Source organism: Dicentrarchus labrax, unplaced genomic scaffold (genome assembly GCF_905237075.1).
Source record: "Dicentrarchus labrax unplaced genomic scaffold, dlabrax2021, whole genome shotgun sequence".
NCBI lineage: Eukaryota > Metazoa > Chordata > Actinopteri > Moronidae > Dicentrarchus > Dicentrarchus labrax.
Window position 1 is genome coordinate 10,772,409 of NW_026136706.1, and position 20,907 is coordinate 10,793,315.

The window sequence follows — 20,907 nt, forward strand, 5'->3', positions numbered from 1 at the left end:
CCCGGGCCACGCGCTCCTCTCCTCCAGGTGTGTGAAGAAAAACCAAAAACGACGCGTCTTAACTTCCTGCTGTGCCCTTCAAAATAAAACTTCCCACAAACACTTTAAAGTTGAAGTTGTTTAGAGAATTTTGTAAATAACACCAGAAACAACACGAAGAATAAAAACCGAAATAAAAACATAAAAACACGTTTCCAAAAACCTCCTCTCGAGTCTCACTAACCCACCATGCTCTTATTTTGAAACAAAGACACCAGCGATATTCCGGCGTTGCTGTGTCAGAGGTCTCCTAGCTTGATGCAAGAGGGTGGGGGGGGGGGGGGGGGTTTGGTTGCTGTCGACAGCCCTGCAGCCCTATAGATAAATAAAGCAAGCCCCCCTCATTTATCCCGGGTTAAATAACCGTGCCGGAAGATGGTGGCCAAGCAGAGGATCCGCATGGCCAACGAGAAACACAGCAAGAACATCACGCAGAGAGGAAACGTGGCCAAGACGCTGGTGAGCCGTTCACTGACAGCCGGGAGACAGCATGACATTAGCCCAGATAGGTGACGTTCACTCCGGTATGAATACAGCAGCATGGTGAGGATGAGGATGAGGATGAGGAGGGTGAGGAGGATGAGGGTGAGGAGGGTGAGGAGGATGAGGAGGATGAGGGTGAGGGTGAGGATGGTATGTCCTGTTTATCACACGTGTCTCACTCCTTTAATGTGTCATCGTTTTGGACCCCCCCAACCTGAGCTGGTTCATTACAATGGGATTTATTCAGACTGTGGAAGGGGGGGGTTCGTTACCGCCCTGACTGCTCGTTACTTTGTTTTTTGGAGTTACATTAGTGAGAGGAAGGTTTGTTTTTATTCACACTGGGGAAACAATGATCAATAAAAGACAAACTGAGGGAATATTGGGGAGAAAATTGGTTTTATTAAAGCAAAAATAGACAGAAATTCACTTTTTAAGACTCTCAATGTGAGTATTTAATTATCTTATCAACTATTTCTAACTAATGCTGCTAAAATAAAACTAATAATATAAAGACTTAAAGTTGGGCTCTGAGCTGGAGAGAGGCCACCACTGACCGCCCCATAGGTTGGTGTCAGACTGAACACATTAAAGATAATATATATATATATATATATATATATATATAATTTAATGATCTGTTATTGCCACAACAGAGTTATAATGTCTCTAAAAATCACTAACATTAGGGGTGAAGATTAATAAATAATAAAGTCTTTGGGGCGCCGTCAGTGAGAGGTTACACAGTCAAACACTTTAAACAGTCGTCCATCAATCAAAGGGAGAAATCTGCTCTGTTTGGTATCAATCAATATGTTGTACTTACTAATGGTTGTAAATCCAAATACAGAGCGAGCAGTCAGTACCGAGTCTAAGAGAGAACCGGTTAATGGAAATAATAATAAAATAATGGTTGTGTTGATGTATTAGAGAGACACAGATGTAACTCAAACTCTGCTTAAGTTCAATAAAAAAAACATATTTATTTGGAGAATATACTGAATATTTGGAATTAAAACTATTTACATTTAATGCTTTACTTATTACATATAACAATGCATATTATCCTTTTCACTGTAAAGTCTTTGCACCTTGAATCTACACATGATTATTAATCTTTACCTTCCTGATTCTGGTCTCAGTTTGTCTTTTAAAACACAACCATGTGTTTATTAAAACTATTTCTAAAGATCATTCAGCCGCTGTCGTCCAAAGCAGAGCGTCTCCCACACACAGTGAAGATCCCTTTGCAATTAGATTTACTGTGAGGGGCCCACAGGGGAAGATTAAAGCCGTACTGGGAGATAATAATCACACTCGTACTATTTCACCACAAAGACTCGGAGTTCAGTCTCCGTTCGTGGCGCTCAGTAACCTTGTGCAGCCTCCGTCCTCAAAAAGAGGTTTAAACAGGAGCTCAGGAGTCACATACGGAGGCTGCTCAGGCTCAGTTTTCACTCTGTAACAGGATAACCAAACCAACAAACCTCCCTCACCGACAGCAGACAACAGGGGGGCCACACACATCCTGGAAAACCTGGAAAAACCTGGGACAATCTGCACATTTAGAGGCTAGTTTTCCAGGAAAATTGACCAAAGATCCTGGAAATGACCTTTGTTTTCCCATCAGTCAGATTATGATGCTTATTTTTTCATTGTCAGTTAAGAGCTGTTCACACACCACACACACCAACACACAGAGAGCCTGTTATTGATTATTTATTGATTGATAATCATTAAACGTACGTGTATTATACTTTCTGCCTCTTCTCTTAAGAGGCTAATTGGTTGGAAGGAGACTTTTCTGTAAAATAAAGGCTGCAGCGCCATTAACCCTTAAACACTCTAACCGCCACAGACAAAACCCCTGGAAAAGGTCCTGGAAAAGGTCCTGGAAAATGATTTCTTAAAGACAAACACGTCACATGTCCTGAGCTGCTGATGCGTCAGTCTGAACTGACAGACTCTCAATTTGAAAAACTGCTTACTCAGCTACTTTCAGATGATGATTAGACCACAGAGTCGTTATTGGGGACATTTGGGGACATTTAGGGACATTTAGGGACATTTGGGGACATTTTAAGGAGCGACACCGACAACCTCGCCTCGCTTAACGATGGAAAAACAAGATAATCTGTGTTTGGCAGGTTTAAAGGAGAGAGACAGAGCAGCTGTTTGTAAATCGACCCACGTTCAAGTAGTTTCACTTTTACTCTGCAGCATCTGTCACATCCTGATGTAGCAGCAATACTAATGTACGTCTGTGTGTGTGTGTGTGTGTGTGTGTGTGTGTGTGTGTGTGTGTGTGTGTGTGTGTGTTCCCATAGCGACCACAGGAGGAGAAGTATCCTGTGGGTCCCTGGCTGCTTGCCCTCTTTGTATTTGTTGTGTGTGGATCAGGTATGACTCTCTTACACCTAAAGAAGTGAGATAATGCTAATGAAGCTATTGTAGGTTATATATTAGTCGCCACGGTTACAAACATAGATACTTCATTGGCCGTCATATTGGTGAGGTCAGGATCCAATAGTGATCGATACGGAGAGATTCAGACTTCGACTGTAACTCGGTTCAGTTTCTCTATATTAGTAGATTTCTGTACATATTATATATATAATATTATTGTTATAAAGCCACCTGGTTGCTTGTTTTTTATGAACTTTGTCTACATGAACATAAATAATTCAACCAGTTTTATAGTAATTTGTACCAGCTGATACTTTATGTACCAGCTCACACACACACTAGTGTTCATGTTGTGAATATTTCATCTGTTTGTTCATCTACGCGCCTGCAGCACTTTTCCAAGCGGTGACTCTAGACTGTTTTTTAGTCATAAAGTTGATCAGATTCGACCCTCAGTAACTGAATTATAGATTATATAAGTAACCAGTGTGACGTTTAGTTTCTGACGTTTATAATTCATTTAATATTTCATGAAAAGCTTCAGAATTAAGTGAGTTACAGTCGATTTTGTAGTAAAGTCTGAATCTCTCAGTATTGTTGCAGATATATATATAATATCATTTATCGTGTAAAATTAAGTAGAATTGTGTTTTTTATTTTAATTGTATAGGAAACAGTAGTTTAAAGTTATATTAAACAACTAGAATAAATATATTTTTTAAATAATAATGTGGATTTTATTATATTTTTGGCATCATGTGAAGGACCGGAAATGACCGTCTAATGTTTCAGCAGTATATAGGTCACTTAATATATAAATAATAATAATAATAATAATAAAGGGACGTGGTCTGTTGCTCTCAGCCATATTTCAGATCATCCAGAGCATTCGAATGGGGATGTGATCCAGAAGGAGCCTCCAGAGACTCCCGTCCCCGTCCTCCTCCTCCTCCTCCTCCTCCTCCTCCTCCCCCCTCATGCCCTCACTGAGCCTGGCTACCTGCACCTGCACACCCCCCTCCTGCTCCCCCGGCCCAGAGACTGACGCCAAAGCTTCGGATCCAACAGACCTCAGAAAGAGAGAGAGAGAGAGAAGCTCCCCCCCCCAACTTCCTCTTCCTCCTCCACCACCTCCTTTACCTCCTCTTCCTCCTCGGGACGTCTCCCCGCCCTCGATCAGCGTTTACAGTGTTGCAGTCTGTGGTACTGACAGCTTTTCTATGGACAGTCTGAAACCACGCCGGCACGAGAACATGTGTCTCATTGCTCACTCGGCACCTTTATGTGTGTGTGTGTGTGTGTGTGTGTGTGTGTGTGCGCGGTGCAGTGATTCCTGCTGACTATGTGCCATATCCGTCTGTTTAAGTATTCGTCTGTGTTATGTGAGAAGAATCTTTTTTCAAATAAATGTGGAGCATTTAGGAAGCGCCCAGTTTCACTTCTGATGCTTCTGTAGACTCGCTGCTGTTTGTTGGGGTTCGAATACTTAACACACAGGATATAATAACTTTACAAAATGACTCATGAAAAACACGGTTTTAACTATAGTTTGTTAATTATTAAGTTTGTAACCACAGCTGCTGAATTTCTGATAACTTATAACAAAACAGTAATAAAAACTGTTCAGCCTCGTCTATATTAAGATAGAAATGCACTTTAATGTGGCATATAGGGGAGGTTTTTAGATTATTAAACAGTCCTAAACCAGACCAACATTTCCGATTAAAGTTGCCTTGAAATGTAATTTAACACTTATTATAGAGAATAATCAGCTTGTTTTTCACTTAAAACCAGGAAAACATCCTTTATTATGTTATTTGTTTCAATAATTCAATCAAGTGGTGCCAAATTACACACAAACCTCCTATGAAATTTAAGCCTTTAGCTTTTATTTTAGTTCTTAGTTGAAGCTTGAATAAATTAAATAAGATTAAAAAGGTCACGCAGTTGCAGCTTCAAACCAAAACACCACTTGTGCTGCACAGCTTTTTAAATCTGGCTGCTAACACAAAGAGGGTTCAACAACCTCGATGGTGCAGGCTCTTCACACCCTGCGTGGTCTCACACACTCAGACAGACAGACAGACAGACAGACAGACAGACAGACAGACAGACAGACAGACAGACAGACAGGAGGCGGCGGAGCAGCTGGTTATTCTTCTTTAAGCATGTTTATTGAAAGTTGTGAAGTGCAGCTGTCAAGTGCAATTGTGGTAAGTATGTTACAATATCTCATCCGGTCTTTTTTTTCTTCAGCAGAAACATGCACAGAAACATGAGCATACAACTGATACACAGAATGAAAAAGAAAAAACATCTCCAGACTTTGTTGTTGTTTGTTTTTTTTTTTTTTTGTTGTTTGTTTTTTGATTGATTTAAAGATATTGTTCATCCAGAAGTACATCACTGTCAAAATAAAATAAAAACCATAAAAAGGTGCAGAAATAGTTCCAGAAAGAAAAGAAAAATGAATGTTTTGTTTAACGGTAAGAGTTAATGTCGCAGTGAGGGGGGGAGATATGGACAATATTGTCAGCTGTGTGTTGTCAGTTAAATATCCTAAACTCCTCTCGATCCACGGTCTTGAAAATACAGCATTAAAAATAGACGACACAGACTCGGGGTGGGGTGGTGGGGTGGGGTGGGGTGAGGGGGCAAGACCAGCGTTTCCTTGCTCATCTGCTTCGATCTGTGTGACCCCCAAAGATAGCATCTGTTGTCGTTTTCTCCTCCCCTCCTTCCCTCCCCTCCTCACTATTTTACATGGTACTTACACTATACAGAAATATACATCATCTTCTGCCCATCAAACTGGTTCTTCCTCCTTTTTTTTTTTACGTTTTTTTTTAATATATATATTTATATGTATATATATTAAAAAAGAGAAAATGCAGCTTAGCCCAAATGTCTCAACCCTGTCGGATAAAGGTTTTAAATCACATGCCACTTGCAGGGTTGAGAGAACAGCAATGATGAGCTTTGTCGAGGGCAAAAAAAAATGAGGAAAGTGAAATACTGAAATATCATCATCTCCATAAGAAACCATGTTTTTGTTGTTCATCCCACCAACTCACGGGTTGAAGTAACGTCATCAGTTCTGCCAAGTGTTGTTCAAAGTAGCCTCCCACCCACCCACCTTCCCTCCCTCCCCCCCCCCCCTCCCCCATTCCAGATGGGGACTCGTGTATAATAATTGCTCACATTCTTCATTTGTCACTCTGAGAAAGGCTTCTTCTCTCTCTCTCTCTCTCTCTCTCTCTCAACTTTGTAACTTTAGGATCTAGCCTTGAGAGAGAACGACTTTTATTTACATCATTCAGCAAAAAAAAAAAAAAAAAAAAAAAAAGGTAACAACCAATACAATCCTCCACCTCCATCTACTCCTCCTCCTCCTCCTCCTCCTCCACCATCGTCAGTAAAATCGACATCACTTAAAATCCAGACACAGGCACAGTGATTTTCTTTTTAAATCTATAGTTAAGTATATTGTTGCCACTGATAAGCTGTTTCTTCTTGGTAAGACATTCTAGTTGATATGTCCGAGGGTTATTTGGCAAATGTTTGATGATTCATTCCTCCTCTGAAAACCAGCCCAGCCCATAACATCATCTCGAGATTGTCACCCCCCCCTCCCGACCCTCGACCACCTCCTCCCCCAAAATCTGCTGTAAAGCACTGCGCCGCTCGCTCGTCCCGCCGGCTGCATCCTTCTGAGAGATAAATATGTGCAAATTCTTGTCTTAACAGCGTAAACCTCCTGCTGTCGAAGGCAAGGTGTAGCTCTGCTGCTGTAGCAGAACTCAAAAACTGTCTGTCTGTCTGTCTGTCTGCGCAGACCGGGCTACGCCGAGGGGCCGGAGCTGTGCGAGGTGGGCTGGACGAGGGTGGCGGCGCTCGGGGGTCCCGGTGTGGCGGCTGTCGGAGGGGCGGGCGGGGAGCCGGTCTGAACCTGGGCCTGGAACTGGGCCATCTGCTCCGGGCTGGCCAGCGTCTTCAGCAGGGTGTTCTCCTGCTCCAGCTGGGAGTTACGCTCGATCAGCTCTTTGATCTGCTCCTTCAGGACCTCCACCTCCTCGCGCACGGCGTACATCAGGTGACTCTTCACCAGGTCCTGAGACAGACAGAGATACGGGTTTTATAACAGGAATACATCAACAAACCCACATGAACACAGACTGTCTCAGCATTAACCAAGTTTCTATGTCTCAGATCTTTAATGATACTGGAAATTAGATTAGAAACAACCCAACCTGACCTAACTTGTTCACGTTAAATACTGGTCGATATTCGGGGTAAAATCTTAAACCAACTTTTTATAGTTTCATCAGGGCTCCAAGGTACAAACATCAAATTGTGACTGTGATATGATTCCTGATTAGTGTGAGAATCACTGAAAACACGATTAAAATCATGATGATGTGAAATGTTTTAGGTCCAAACAAACTAATAAATTCTCTTAAATCTGGTTTTGTAGAGCAGCACACCTCTTTAGAGCTATGATACTTTATTATAATGTGATTTGGATATTGCACTTTATTTAGTTTATCCAGCGTGGATATGTAAGGTTTCTGATGTTCTTATAAATATGTGGCACTTGACACTTCAAATTTGTATTAAAAGTTAGTTTATTTAAGACAACCAGTAAAAAAATAATACTAAGTAAAGAATAAATAAACTTTCCATTAAGCAGGAAAAAGCAATTTCTAAGACTACAATACAGTTTTATGTATTATAATGATTAGCTGCTGCGTGCTGCCAATATCTTCAATACTGCAATATGTTATGTAAAAATCAATGTGAGACTGAATATGTTAAATTATGAATTGGCAGAATATCTCTGCACAGTCAGAGATACAAAAACACTCAAAGCAACCAAGAGAAAACAGAATATGTGATCACTGTTCGACAGGTGAGCTTGAGACACTTCCTCCTACATTTATTTTAACTAATTAAACTCTATAATCCAAGATTTCAACGATCTAAATGATATATAATGATATAATAACACTATAAATTAAGCATAATCCTAGGACACAGAGATGGGGGCTTATCTTACAGCCAAATATGTATTAACATGCCACAACCTCACTTTTTATACTTTATTTTGAGTTATTATTATAATTATTTAGTTCTTTTTCCTTAATAATCTGAATATACAAACAATTAACACTTGTCAATAAAGCTAATTTGAATTGAATTGCCCAACAGACAAAGAACCATAAATAAAATAAAAATATTAAAAATTAAACATACATAATGGACAATAAGAGGAAACATCAGATTGAAATCTGGTGATAAATAATAAACAATAAACAATAAACAGAAGAAACGTGAGCTTTTTTCCCCACGTCACTAACCCCGCCCACTTTATTTAAAAAAGCGTGGACCAATCAGAGGCCGAGATATTTATAACGAGGCTGTGAGCCTTCCAGTTTGCCTAGCAACAGAGAGACAGCAACAACAGAGACCAACAGACTGAAACTGAAAATAAAAGCCCAGAAACTAAAAACCTCTGAGCTCAGATTTATACAACAGCAAATAATATTGATTGATTTAAATATGATAACGCTTCAATAAGTGAGAACAACGGTTGGTTTCCGTTAGTTTAGTAGCGGACGTTAACGTTTGATTTGAGCCTCGTTGTAAACACATTATAACAATATAATCTACACAATAAAATACCAACTAAATTCATTTTACTTTGTTTTGTCTTATTTACTGTATATATATATATACACACATTATTATTCTAATACATTTATTTATTTTATTTTCTTAACTATTTGCATTCACATTGTTGCTTTTTGTGTCACTTTTATTCTTTAATGCTGCTGTTATAAGTATTATATATATATATATATATATATATAATAATAATTGAGCTTTGGCAAAACATGTGATACATGTGAGCCTATTTAACAGAATTTAAATGAATACATAGCTACAGTTGTTAAAGATAAAACTACGCAGACAAACACACAAAAAGGCCCAATAAAGAGTATTTGTCCTTTTCAACCACATATATTCATTCTAGTGTATTATATGGACTAAAATAAAAAGGTTTAAAACTCACCATTGCTTGTTCAATCTTGTTGTCAATGGCCACAACGCTGGCTCCTGACGAACTGAAAGGAAACAGAAAATAACATTAACACATTTTATTTTATTAAAACCTCCCACCCAACATAAAAATAAATAAAAATAAATCTGTGGTGTTAAAAACAGAAAAGCATCCAATGCACATCCGCAGTCTCCCTCTTTTGTGGGTCGTTTTTTTTTTTTTTTAAAACCAGGAAGCCTCTGGAAATTTCTATAAAAACCAACAGTGGAAACAAATCCTCCTCCTCTTCTTCCCCTACATACAACCGCGTTAATGGCCTCCATCACACTGCTGCAGGTGACACCGACCCTGCTGCAGGTGAGCACCACCAACAACGCCACATTGATCCGTATCTATTCACCTGTTATCGATCTGGACGTGCGAGCTCTCCGCGCTCAACAACGACGACAGAAACGAGATGGAGAGATTCCTCAGCTGGCAGACGCCTAGATCCATAGCCACGGTGTAGCACGACGAATTCATGCTGGCCATGTTTGGTGTAAAGTGTTTGGGGGTATTTTCACAGTCCGTTCAGCCCCGTCTCGACCTCCGCGAGACACATCCACACTATTACTCTCTCTCCGGTAAAAGCTCGTGCACCGACCGCAGCGGTACAAACACAATATATCCAAGGTCAGCTCATCTCGCTGCTACACACACCAGTCCTCCTCTCTCTCCTCGGTAGAGAGATATATATATATATAAATAAAAGAACCCCTGCAGCTCCAGGGAGAGAAAACCCGCATAATTTATCCAGCGTCAACCCGAGAGGGAGGCCGCTGATTGGTCGAGAGGGAGGCTGTTTGAGTGACGTGTGCAGGGAACGCCCCCACCTGCGGATCAGCTGACATGTGTTTGCATAAAATATACCAGGAACAACAGAGAGAAAGAGAGAGAGAGAGAGGGAGGGAGAGAGAGAGAGAGAGGGAGGGGGGGGGGAGAGAGGGAGAGGAGGTGGATGAAACCGGGGAAAACCGGATGGGAAGGCAGGAAGAAAAGAGCTGAAAACACAGACAGAGGAAGGGCAAGATTTTATTTAACTGCCACAAAAAACACACTCATCTGCCCCCAGGTTTAAATGTACTGCAAACACGGAGATAATTTACCCTGTTTTAACCTTTATCTCCATTAAAAGAAGTGCTTTTCATCAAACACTGAAGAGTACAGTGCAGGGACTCCCTCAGACTCTCATACTGGATGATATGTGGTTACATTCTTCTTACACGGAATAATAATAATATATATATATATATATATATATATATATATATATATATATATATATATATATATAATATATAATATAATTTCTGGGCTTTTTAACATTTACTTTATCTTTGACAATACAGGACAGCATTCCTGACTCACAAACAGTCAGATAAAGGTTGGGAACCACTGGTTTAAAAGGATACCAACTACAGTTTTCCCTCTAACTGTACCATTAATTTGACCACAGCGCGCGCACACACACACACACACACACACACACACACACACACACACACACACACTTTTCCATAGATTATTTCCAGGATATTAATCCATTTCCAAGTGTCTCTAAACTTCCATGTTTTCCAGAATGTAATTACATGTAATTTTAAACCTTTTTTTTGCACTATTTTCCTGAATTTTAGGGTTGTTTGAATGTGTAACACTGCATTTCTATAATACAGTGCTTTCTTTTTGGGAAGGTAGAATACAAAAGGCACACGATCCCTACTATCTATTATATCCACCAATCTTAAAACATACTGTGGATGTCTATGAAGTGAAATCATGTCTATTCACATGTTGCCCCCGTGTGGCCCCAAAGCAGCACTGCACCTCTCAGCCACATTATCCAGAGACCCTGCCAGCTTCAAAACATCAAGTGTTTCTTAGCACAAAAGGGGAAAAACTAGTGCTGTCAAACGATTAAAATATTTAATCGCGATTAATCACATTAATGTCGTAGTTAACACACATTTTTATCTATTCCAAATGTCCCTTGATTTCTTTTTGTCCTATTATTTTTTCTCATTTTAATGCTCTTATCAACATGGAAAAGTGGATCGGCTTGCTTTGTGCAGATGTTTTTATTGAAAACAACATTGGCACATACTGCAGTGTTCAATTTCACACTTGGAGTAAATAATCTCGCACACAATGTAACACTGTCCATCAATAAAAGGGTGAAGTGGCGTTTCAGTCAGTGCAGAGGTTGACATATTTAAAAACCTGGATGGATACTGTCATGTAAAGCTCGATGTGGTTTTAATTAATGTAAAAAAAATAACTATAAAGACATTTTTTTTTTTTCAAGCAGTTTCTACCTGGACTGTCACTGACTTGATTAAAAACCGGTACTTTAAAGACCCCAAAGATTACACTTTGACACTGTCAAATGTCTGTGACAACAGAAGAAAAGAGAGATCGATGAGGTCAATCTGACTCAAACAACATCAACCCCACCCCCACCCAAAACTATCTTCACAGTACTTTATAGAGGGGAGTATCTTGGTCACACAGACACACCTAAAACAACTCCTCTGCACAGAAATTCCCCCTCAGACGTCCTCTGAAACTCTCACGCAATCCACATACACCCAAAACCCTCAAACTCATGTGCACACACTCTTGACACTCTTGCCTTTGATCACTCACACACACAAACAAGACAAATGGAGGGGGGGTCTTAAAAGAGCCCCCGAGCTACTGAGGGGTTACACTTTATTTAGATGGTCCACCTACAGATAGTTTATAGAGTATTTAACCTGTTTCACTTTGTCTGTAGACAGTTAAACAGATCTGTACAGTACCTAACCCACTGGTTTTTAAACTAGGGTTCAGGGACCGACAGGGGTCCTTGAAAGGGTTGTAGTGGGTCCTGAGCTGAAGGAGGAATATTAATATATATTATTATTGTAGTTTATATTGATCTCAGTTCGATCATTGTTTCACAACTTTATAATCTTAAAACTAGAGATGTTCCAACACCATTTTATCCTTCCCGACATGATACAGAGTAACGATCCGACACGTGTTAAAGAATACATATTAAAGTACATACTGTATATTATTAGTGAATAATACTAAGCCTGTATTAGTTGCTACCATGTTGTATGGACTGGCTCAGTTCAGTCAAAGTAGGGTTTCTATCCCTGGAAAGAATTTAAACCTAAATATTAAACAAATACTCTCAAACTGGGGGTCTGTGGTCTAATGTGCATCTATTGTGGGGGTAACCCTGCCCTAACCAAGATGTTTGTTGTGCCTAAACCAAACCGAACCTTAACCACAGAGCTGTAATAGTATCAGAAACAGTTAAAACAAAGTGTAACCCCACTGAGAACTACAGTGGTGTAGCCGTCGTATTAAAAGGACTGAATGACAGCCAGCACAGCAGTGAGAGAGGAAGATCGTACGTCACAAATCACATCAGGAGACATATTCAAACCCTGAAGAGAAGCAGGACAGGCTGAACACCTTCAAAGAGATTTAAAAATGTGAGATTTAAAATGTGGGCTTAGGCTAATTTGGGTATCACAGGCCTGTCTTATTAAGCGCCGGTTACCGCGAACAGAGGCTCAACCTCTCGAGCACTCGTACTGATGTCGGCTTCTTGCTCACCTCTGATCCCAGTCAAACACTTCCGCAAGAAGCCAAACAGCTTAACGAGAGGCTCTAAAGCCACACTTATCTCTTCCGGTCTCTTCTTTGACTGGAACAGGATTTAGTCAATTACCCAGACCCCAAATAGCCGGTACAACTGCAGCTCTTGAGGAGTAAAACCCCACGTCTAATACGGTCATACACACACATACAGAGGATTGGTATACCTCCGCAGTTTCTTGCAACATCAACTAGTTTTTCTCTTGGCTAGCTGCCAGATTAACACTTTAAAAAAAGCCACTGGTCAAGAACAAGATTTTGATGCTTTATGCAACAAATCCAGAGTTAAAGCACGAGACAACAACTGGAATCGAGCCAAGAAATAGACACAATGTTGATTTTTCTTTTATAACGACTTAATATTTCAATCCTACTGAAACAACAACATGTGTCTACCAGTGGAGCTGATCATATATAGCTCCTGTGAAGCTCAATAGAGATGCAGAAATACTGCTTTATTAGTACATGTAGTTGATTTATTACCAGCTTTAACTGTAACAGTAGCAGACTGTGGCCCAACTGTATGCAAACAAATGCTCCAGGTCCTTTAACAGACATCTGGTTGATGTTCTACTATCTGCTTTTATCCAGCATCCACTTAGTTATAATGAGCATTTTAAATACATATGAGGACACAACTTTTATCCAAAAACATATACACATTACATTTGTACTAATTCCTTCTTTGCATGCATATAAATCAGCTTTTACTCTGCATAAAACATGGATAATATTAGAAATACCTCTTAATATAATGCAGTCAAATACAACACTAACCACCAACTATGGCCTAAAAAAAGTACCACAAAGTTGAATCAACACCTGATAAAGCAAATAGCATACATTTCACTAAGATGGGATTCACTGCAGGTCTCTGTCATTGTGTCCAGTTTTAAAGTGCAGTTTCTTTTACAAACAATACATAAAGTGTGAGTGCTGAAACAATAAAGGCATTTATGTGCTGTCATACTGTTGCAGAAGAGAGGATGACTTCATGTGAAACCACGGACCAGATGGGACAGAGTGACGGTAAACAGAGCTTGTTACAGAACAACAGAATATGGCAAGTAATTCAGTGACGATAAAGAAACATGCTGTGGGTTTAATTACTCACAGAGCCTCCTGGAGGTTATCAGTAAGTAGCAAAACTGATACCACACTTTTCTTTAGTTTTTCTAAACATAAGCACATCCAGTTACCCAGTTTATAGCATCTGCTTTAAGTATTCCTCAGTGTTAATAGCTGCCCCCTGAAGCCACGAATGAATGAATGGAAAAGGACAATATAGCCACGCAGCCCTTTGTGAGGAGCTACAGTAGTGATTGGCCCCGAGCAGAGCTACACTGTACAGACTCTCCGGGGTTGGTGGGTGGAGAGGGGGGGTATTCCCTGTCTTTATTTTACCTTTTGAGATGCTGCTCCAGCTCCCAGAACAAAAGCTTCATTGCCATCTCGTCATGGCCTTGCCCTCGTACTCCCCGTACTCTCATCTCATCGCCGTCCGTCAGCAGGATTATACACACTCCAAAGTAGCAGAGCAACTCGTCCAGAAAGTCTTTGTTTACGGTTTTCTGACGCTCGTTTGAGTCTTAAATTCAGATAACAGATCTGGGTCGCGGCCTTATAGATGCATCAGTGAGTGCAGCTGCATGTTGGGAATCAAAGGCAGCATGCCAGGTTATGATGACTACGTATGTGTGTGCTCCTCATTTTTCCTCTTGTCCATATCATCCATTTGCATTTGAATGGCTGACTAGTGAGTGAATTACTGAGTACAGACAGTTGCTGGGCGGGTGGTGACGTGTGATCATGTGATACTGGGAGTTACATAAACCATCAACAGAGATTAGCATGTGGCCCAGTGATTTCCTCGCTCCTACCGCCCTCTGCCCTCTATAGCCTGAGACGTCGGATATACTATAAAACTCTTGAGCGTCAACTCTTCAGCATCACTTAATCTCTGCATAGCTTCCCAAATGGTGTCACAGCCCTTTCACTGACCTCCATACTTTAGAATAATGTACTTCTATAAGCACATAAATGACGCCACAGGAATGTAGAAGCACTGAACATGCAAATATAAAAAGGTCTAGTTTAGATATTATGTATAAGGGTACGGGGGGTTACGTATTTTTCTTGTCACATACAAAAGGTTGTCAGAACTGCTGAGAGTTCAAAGTCGTCAGGGTTTTTGGGGTCTTCCAATCAAAATTTCCAAAAGCAGCACACACACTTTAACGTGTTGGTTTAGTTGGCAGTTTCAAAACTAGGCATGATTTAGTTTTCTGTGCCAGCCCTCCTCTGCGTGATAGACAGGAGACCCCGTGCTTCGGGGTCTTATCTTGTCATTTCTCATTGAAAAGGCTGCCTTAAGATGGCTTAGCGCCTCCACAAACTGAAAACACAACTTGCACTCACAGAGCCTCCGCCAGCTTAGAGACGGCCGGCCAAGAATCAACAGGTAAGGGGTGAGCACAATGCAGGGGATTTCACTTGTCCTAACAGACTCGATGTGCTGCAGTGACTTCTGGGTGGGTCATGCAGCCCTGCAGCATTTCATAATCAATCGTGTGACGGCTTTCAAAACACCTTAAATCAAAAGAATATAGGACAATACACGTTTTTAAAAGCTTCAAAAGGCTCAATATTCCCTTTGTAGAGTTCTGTTGGTCTAATATAACAGACGGACGTAACCACCTTGAGAGAAGAGTGACTGCCATGTGATATGAAATACAGCCACATCACCGCAAACATTTAATCATAACCATGGTTTGTTTGATGCCAAATGTACAGTCCAACGCCGCGTGATTTTTGGAAAAAAGGCTACCGTCCAGCAGGCTAACATCACCAATGGTTATTTGAGCAAGAGCCAAAAGCAGCAGGATTATCGTCACACTACACACTCACTAGTAACAGCATACGATCCCTGAAATGGCTGTACAAAGATACACTATACCACAACACCAGTCCAACAGTCTCTCTCCTTCACTCAGACAACAACTGCACCAACACACCTCTTTCTGGGCTAATCAGACTAATAAAATATTTACACATTTCCATCCAACTTTACACCAAAAACCAGTTTTTAAATAAATTCCTAGTTGCACAACAGGCTTGTGCAGCTGCAGCATCATGCTTAATTTTATACCTACAATAACAACTTACAACAAATAGCAAGTCAGCATCTAAACTCATATTTCACTCACTGGATCGGTGCAGATCGTGAAATGTAGCCTGGCTTTGTGAAGCTACAAACAATGGTGGTTGACATTAGAAATGTGCATACACACATGAACATGCAATACACAAAGAAATACTAACTGAATACACAAGTTAGTGCTTGCAGCCATGAGCAGGCACATTTGCTGCTGCATGTTATCGACTAAACAAATCAATGCACTTTATCTACAGTTGCAAACATCAACAAATATCAATCTGACCAGACAAAAAAATGTGAGGTAGCTAAAAGCATGACACAATGGTTTATTTCTATGTTATATGTTATATTATATACGCTCTTTAAACTAAACATGCTTCATTATAACAAGCAAAAACCTCAACAACCTTAATTAATAGAATTAACTATCCAGAATTGATTATGATGAAAGACTCGCTGGGTGTGTGTCGGCTTTATTTCTGGTGTAATTCCTGTTTTGTTAGTGAAATGTGTCTTACTCACAGGAAGAGGAATTGCACTCACATCTGCTGCTTTTCGGGGGGTGTAACGGGATGGGACACAATCTCTAAAAAAAAGTTAATAAAAGGGGCCTGGCATGTCCCAGAGATGAAAAAAGAGGCCTATTGAATTGTTGAATTGTAAAGGCTTTTGGCTGAGCGTTAGTTTGATAGTGGAAAGCACGCACAGACTTTACCAGTAAGCCCTGGCAGTGGTTTTCCATAGTCACACCCTGACTATGGAGAATGAGAGGTACTGAGTGAGTCAGTCAGAGAGAGAGGCAGGGAGGAATGATGAGTGGCCATTTTGGCCTCCATACGTAAGAGACACAGGTGCTATTGGAGCATTTGGGCTGACAGCAGCAAGTCCTTAGTCCTCGCTCTATACTATAAACTCACACCAGCACACACACACACACACTGGGGGAGAGAGGCAGAGGGAGAGAAGGAGGGAGGAGAGAGAGTCATCCAGAGACACAAGAGCTAGAATGGCCTGGATCCACCGCCTCAGCATTAGTACTAGTAGTAGTACTAGTATTAGTAAAAAGTGATGGACGGAGGGGAGCAGAGAACAGATGCAAAGACCAATAAATGATTAGAATATGATACGACTGTTTAATTAATAGCACATTTAATTTGATTCACAAACCTGACTGACCTGTGCACTAAACTTAGCTAATGACTGAGTCAGATTTGTGCATGTTCACAATATACAACGTAAAGAGCAAGCTGTTGGGTACATGAAGGGAAGGTAACATATCCTCTCGCAGCATAGTCTCGTGATAGTAGTTTGATTGAAGATCTCAGTGCCTTCCAATCATCTTGGGGGATTTCTAAATGCGAAGTAGTTGCTTCAAGGAGGCGAGAACAGCCGCTAACGAACGTACTTCAAGGACACGTTTCACCTGAAACAATTCTTTACCCCCCCATTCTCCTCCACAGTGGAACAAACTGGAGATAAAAGGAAATCACTTAACACAGAGAGAGCTTTTGAAAACTCTGAAAATGGATGTGTTGAGTAACGTTATATGGTACGACTGCGTGCGGTTTTTCTTCAAACTCTTTAACTGTTGGAAGAAAGTCCTCAGCCTCCACTGAGCGAAACATTTAACCTGCGTTTGACTTGCGAGTCCACTCACACCACTGATGATTCTGCACATAAACATACAAACTATGTTCGAGGACCACACCTAGACAGATGTTATGTGCACACTCATGATTCAAGACTAAAAGATTCTGTTGTACGTTGCTCAAATAACCTCAAAGTGACGGGTTTCAGAACAACTCTCTTTATCTCACTCAGTCACACAGAAGATCCCAATTACATAAGTGTGTGTGTGTGAGTGTGTGTGTGTGTGTGTGTGTGTGTGTGTGTGTGTGCGTGTGCGTGTGTGTGTGTGTGTGTGTGTGTGCGTGTGCGTGTGTGTGTGTGAGCAGCAGGTTTGAGTAATGTGGAGTGAAACCTGGCATTAAAAGGATTACCCGCCAAAGAACACACAGCGCTCCGAGTGCAGACAACAGAGGACAGGAAAGATGCTAACCACAGCAGTACAGATGAGGTAGAGGAGTCACATTAGGGGGCTTCAGGGCGAATGTAGCGTCTACCTCCTTAAAGAAATGTCAATACAGAATCAATAATCGGATGTGTTTTTAAACAGCCAGCACAGTTACGTTCATACCTGTATTGATGTAACAGCAAAAAATGCAATTCAATCAAAAATGTTTTACTTCTGCTAAAGTTACTAGAGCTCGATTGATATCGACCTATCGCATACATATCGGTGTCATCCGATATTTTTCCTGGTATATAACACAAAAGGGTTTGTTGTTTTAACAGTGTGTATGTTGAGCTATTTATTTAATTTCTAGAATAGGTGTTAATTAATGTTATTTAACTAAAATATTCTTTAATAACTTTTTATTTTTTTCAGAAAACAGCCCTCCGAGTACCTTTGTATATATTGTTGTAAATTCTAAAGTTTATTGTCATTTCAGCTCAGAAATTTACTCTATAACAGCTGCCATATCTGTAAACAGTAAATATTTCCCCTTTAAAATCGGTTTCGGTCGTACTCTAATAGTTACGTCTGATTGTACTTGTACTATAACAATAATTTGCACAATTACATGGTCCTAACTTTAATAACAGCTACTTGCTGATCTCAGAATGTATACACCTTACAGCTATACATACTCACTGGCGTCAGTAATGGATTTTAAAGTCATATAAAGCACTGAGCTATAGTGTGATAGCAGATCAAGATATGCTTGCTTCGCCTCAGGCTTCAGAGAAACCTTTATCAAGTCAGTCAGCTGGGGTTTCTTTCTAGCTTTCACCACTACATCTCAAAAAATGTCCTCACTTTCGAAGCTTAAACTCAAATTGCCCCTCACAAAGATAAGACAGATTTTATTTATCTCCCCTCTACCTACTTAAACTCTATGCGTTATTATCTTTTAGAGTCTGACGAAGGAGGAAAGAGATTACTCCCACTGATGTCTGGGTCATAAAGCTTTTACAACACACACACACACACACACACATCTTATACACAGCCTCCACCTTATAGCTAACAGAACGATAAAAGTGTGTTTGTGTCGGCTGGTGGGAGGCTGTTTTTCTCTTAATACATCACAGAACCACAAGACCAAGTGAGTCATCTCTCGCTCATGCCGTAGTCTACCTCCCTCCAACACAATCCTCAGGTCTCTCAGCCAAGTCAGTACAATCTGTTGGTGGATGCACACATTTTTCAAACATTTATATTATTAGTTGTAACATTATTACGTCAGTAATTTCAAAAGGAGGATGCTGCTTAAAGAGGGCACTTTATTCAAGCTGGATAACTGGAATTAATTATATTTAATTAATAACCAAAAACAGTATGGCAGCAATACGTCCAGTCTGATCCGAGGAACAGGAAGAAGGGAATGACTTGGGAAATAGTGGCAGAGTGAGACCTCTTACTGTCTCGAGCAGATCCAGGTTAGCAGCAGGGTCCCATTTCGGGGCTAATAAATAACGTGGTATCGGATCGGTGCACAGGATCACACATACTTTTCCAAAAACAGGCATCAGAACAACTCTAGTCTCTACTGACAATGATGTCAAATTAACCAACTCTTCACGTCTTTCAGCACCATTAAATACGGGTTTGTTAATAGAGAAAACATGTAAAGGGTTAAAAAAAGTTTAGTTTCCACTACAGTTCTGCTGCTGTATAAAGATAAAGCTAATAATAAATCCAGGTTATTATAAAGTAGCTCAACTGCAGAGTTCCCTCTATTGTTCCTCAACTTCTCGAGAGAATTCATCCAATTTATTTGACCTTTACTGTCTGTGATCAATCCCCCCCACCACCCCCAACCTCAGTTGATTTGATGTGCACCCTCCTAATCTGGGCTGCATCCATGAAAACACAGAGAAGGGTCAGGGTGTGGCAGGATTGATCGGTCATTGACCCGCCAGAAAATTGATGGTGAACGCTACAGTCCATTTTAATTTGTGTCAGCATTCCCAAACCTCTCTGAATATCAAGACCTACTTCATGAATCTTCTTTGGTAACTGCAGACAGACAGTATCAACATTTACTAGGTCTGTCCTGACAAAATAACATAATATTTATTTAATAAAGAAATCTATTGATTACTCTATTGAAACTAATCATGGCTAGATTCATTTATAGTGAAAAGAATTTGTTCTGTTTTCTTTGCCTTTTAAATCAGCTGATGGAAAAGGTCAGGAAGAGTTCATCAATCAATAACTTTGAAACAATTAGGCTACAAGCCCTTCCCTGCCTCCTCGTGGTGTGTGTGTGTGTGTGTGTGTGTGTGTGTGTGTGTGTGTGTGTGTGTGTGTGTGTGTGTGTGTGTGTGTGTGTGTGTGTGTGTGTGTGTGTGTTTGTTATTCTCAATCAAGATTACAAGTGAAGAGAGGAGGACAGGCCGTGAGTGGATTAACTAATGATGAGTCCACCGTCAGCGACTAAACCTCTGACGACAGCAGCGCTACCGTAAATGCCGGCTTAACTGCAAACAAACAAACTGTTGTTTCCTGCTTTACAGTCAGGAAGGCCAAATACTGACAGTCTCACCTTCATCATCAGCCACTTTCACTGAGATGATTCTTTCACTGGGTATTTCTGATCTTATATTCAGTCTATGAGTTATTGCCTGTACACACAGAGGCCAGGACAAGGTCTCTATGAGAACCCTTAATAATACAATTTAATCAGCAGAGAATATGTGGTATTAAATGCTGTTTACATAATAAGGCCCTTACAAACTGTTGGCATACTCATTAAGTCATTTTATAGTGAGTGTGATATTTGTGAGTTTGCATCTGGACACTTTGGTCACTGCTTTCTGAGCTGACTTAAAATGAACAAAGAGAAGATTTTTAAAATGATTTGTTACGATTTTACCAAACAGCAAAATAGAGGAAAGTCTTGAGGTCTGATTCAACTTGTCCATCAACACATTACAACTGTATGCACAAAGAGTAAGAGCAAGCCACAGCGCCATCTTCTGGTGACAACGGGCCTTGAATTTT

At 40.4% G+C, this 20,907-nt stretch overlaps 2 protein-coding genes across 3 annotated transcripts; one reads left to right on the forward strand and one right to left on the reverse strand.

Moving 5' to 3' along the window:
• Positions 1-321: 321 nt before the first annotated feature.
• serp2 (stress-associated endoplasmic reticulum protein family member 2) lies at positions 322-5,244 on the forward strand. The gene is made up of 3 exons (XM_051403991.1): positions 322-498; positions 2,850-2,922; positions 3,793-5,244. Exons 1-3 carry the CDS (start codon positions 415-417, stop codon positions 3,831-3,833), a joined length of 198 nt encoding a protein of 65 aa, XP_051259951.1. The 5' UTR covers positions 322-414; the 3' UTR covers positions 3,834-5,244.
• A 1,314-nt stretch (positions 5,245-6,558) lies between these two features.
• LOC127365664 (TSC22 domain family protein 1-like) lies at positions 6,559-15,728 on the reverse strand. 2 transcript variants are annotated; one of them, XM_051403990.1, is made up of 3 exons: positions 14,084-15,728; positions 9,002-9,053; positions 6,559-7,039 (listed from the first exon to the last, which is right to left on the reverse strand). In XM_051403990.1, the coding sequence occupies exons 1-3, from the start codon at positions 14,167-14,169 to the stop codon at positions 6,770-6,772; spliced, it is 408 nt and encodes a 135-aa protein (XP_051259950.1). In that variant the 5' UTR covers positions 14,170-15,728; the 3' UTR covers positions 6,559-6,769. The 2 variants fall into 2 exon arrangements, with proteins under 2 accessions (XP_051259950.1, XP_051259949.1); XM_051403989.1 differs by lacking the exon at positions 14,084-15,728 and adding an exon at positions 9,390-9,890.
• Between the last annotated feature and the right edge of the window lie 5,179 nt (positions 15,729-20,907).

Excerpts from the sequence above, each read along its gene's own strand:
- LOC127365664 (XM_051403989.1), bottom strand. The coding sequence starts at position 9,520 with ATGGCCAGCATGAATTCGTCGTGCTACACCGTGGCTATGGATCTAGGC. Across the intron at positions 9,054-9,389 it reads CACGTCCAGATCGATAACAG|TTCGTCAGGAGCCAGCGTTG; the intron begins GTGAATAGATAC and ends GTTTCCTTTCAG. Across the intron at positions 7,040-9,001 it reads ACAAGATTGAACAAGCAATG|GACCTGGTGAAGAGTCACCT; the intron begins GTGAGTTTTAAA and ends TGTCTGTCTCAG.
- serp2 (XM_051403991.1), top strand. The coding sequence starts at position 415 with ATGGTGGCCAAGCAGAGGATCCGCATGGCCAACGAGAAACACAGCAAG. Across the intron at positions 499-2,849 it reads GAAACGTGGCCAAGACGCTG|CGACCACAGGAGGAGAAGTA; the intron begins GTGAGCCGTTCA and ends GTGTTCCCATAG. Across the intron at positions 2,923-3,792 it reads ATTTGTTGTGTGTGGATCAG|CCATATTTCAGATCATCCAG; the intron begins GTATGACTCTCT and ends TGTTGCTCTCAG.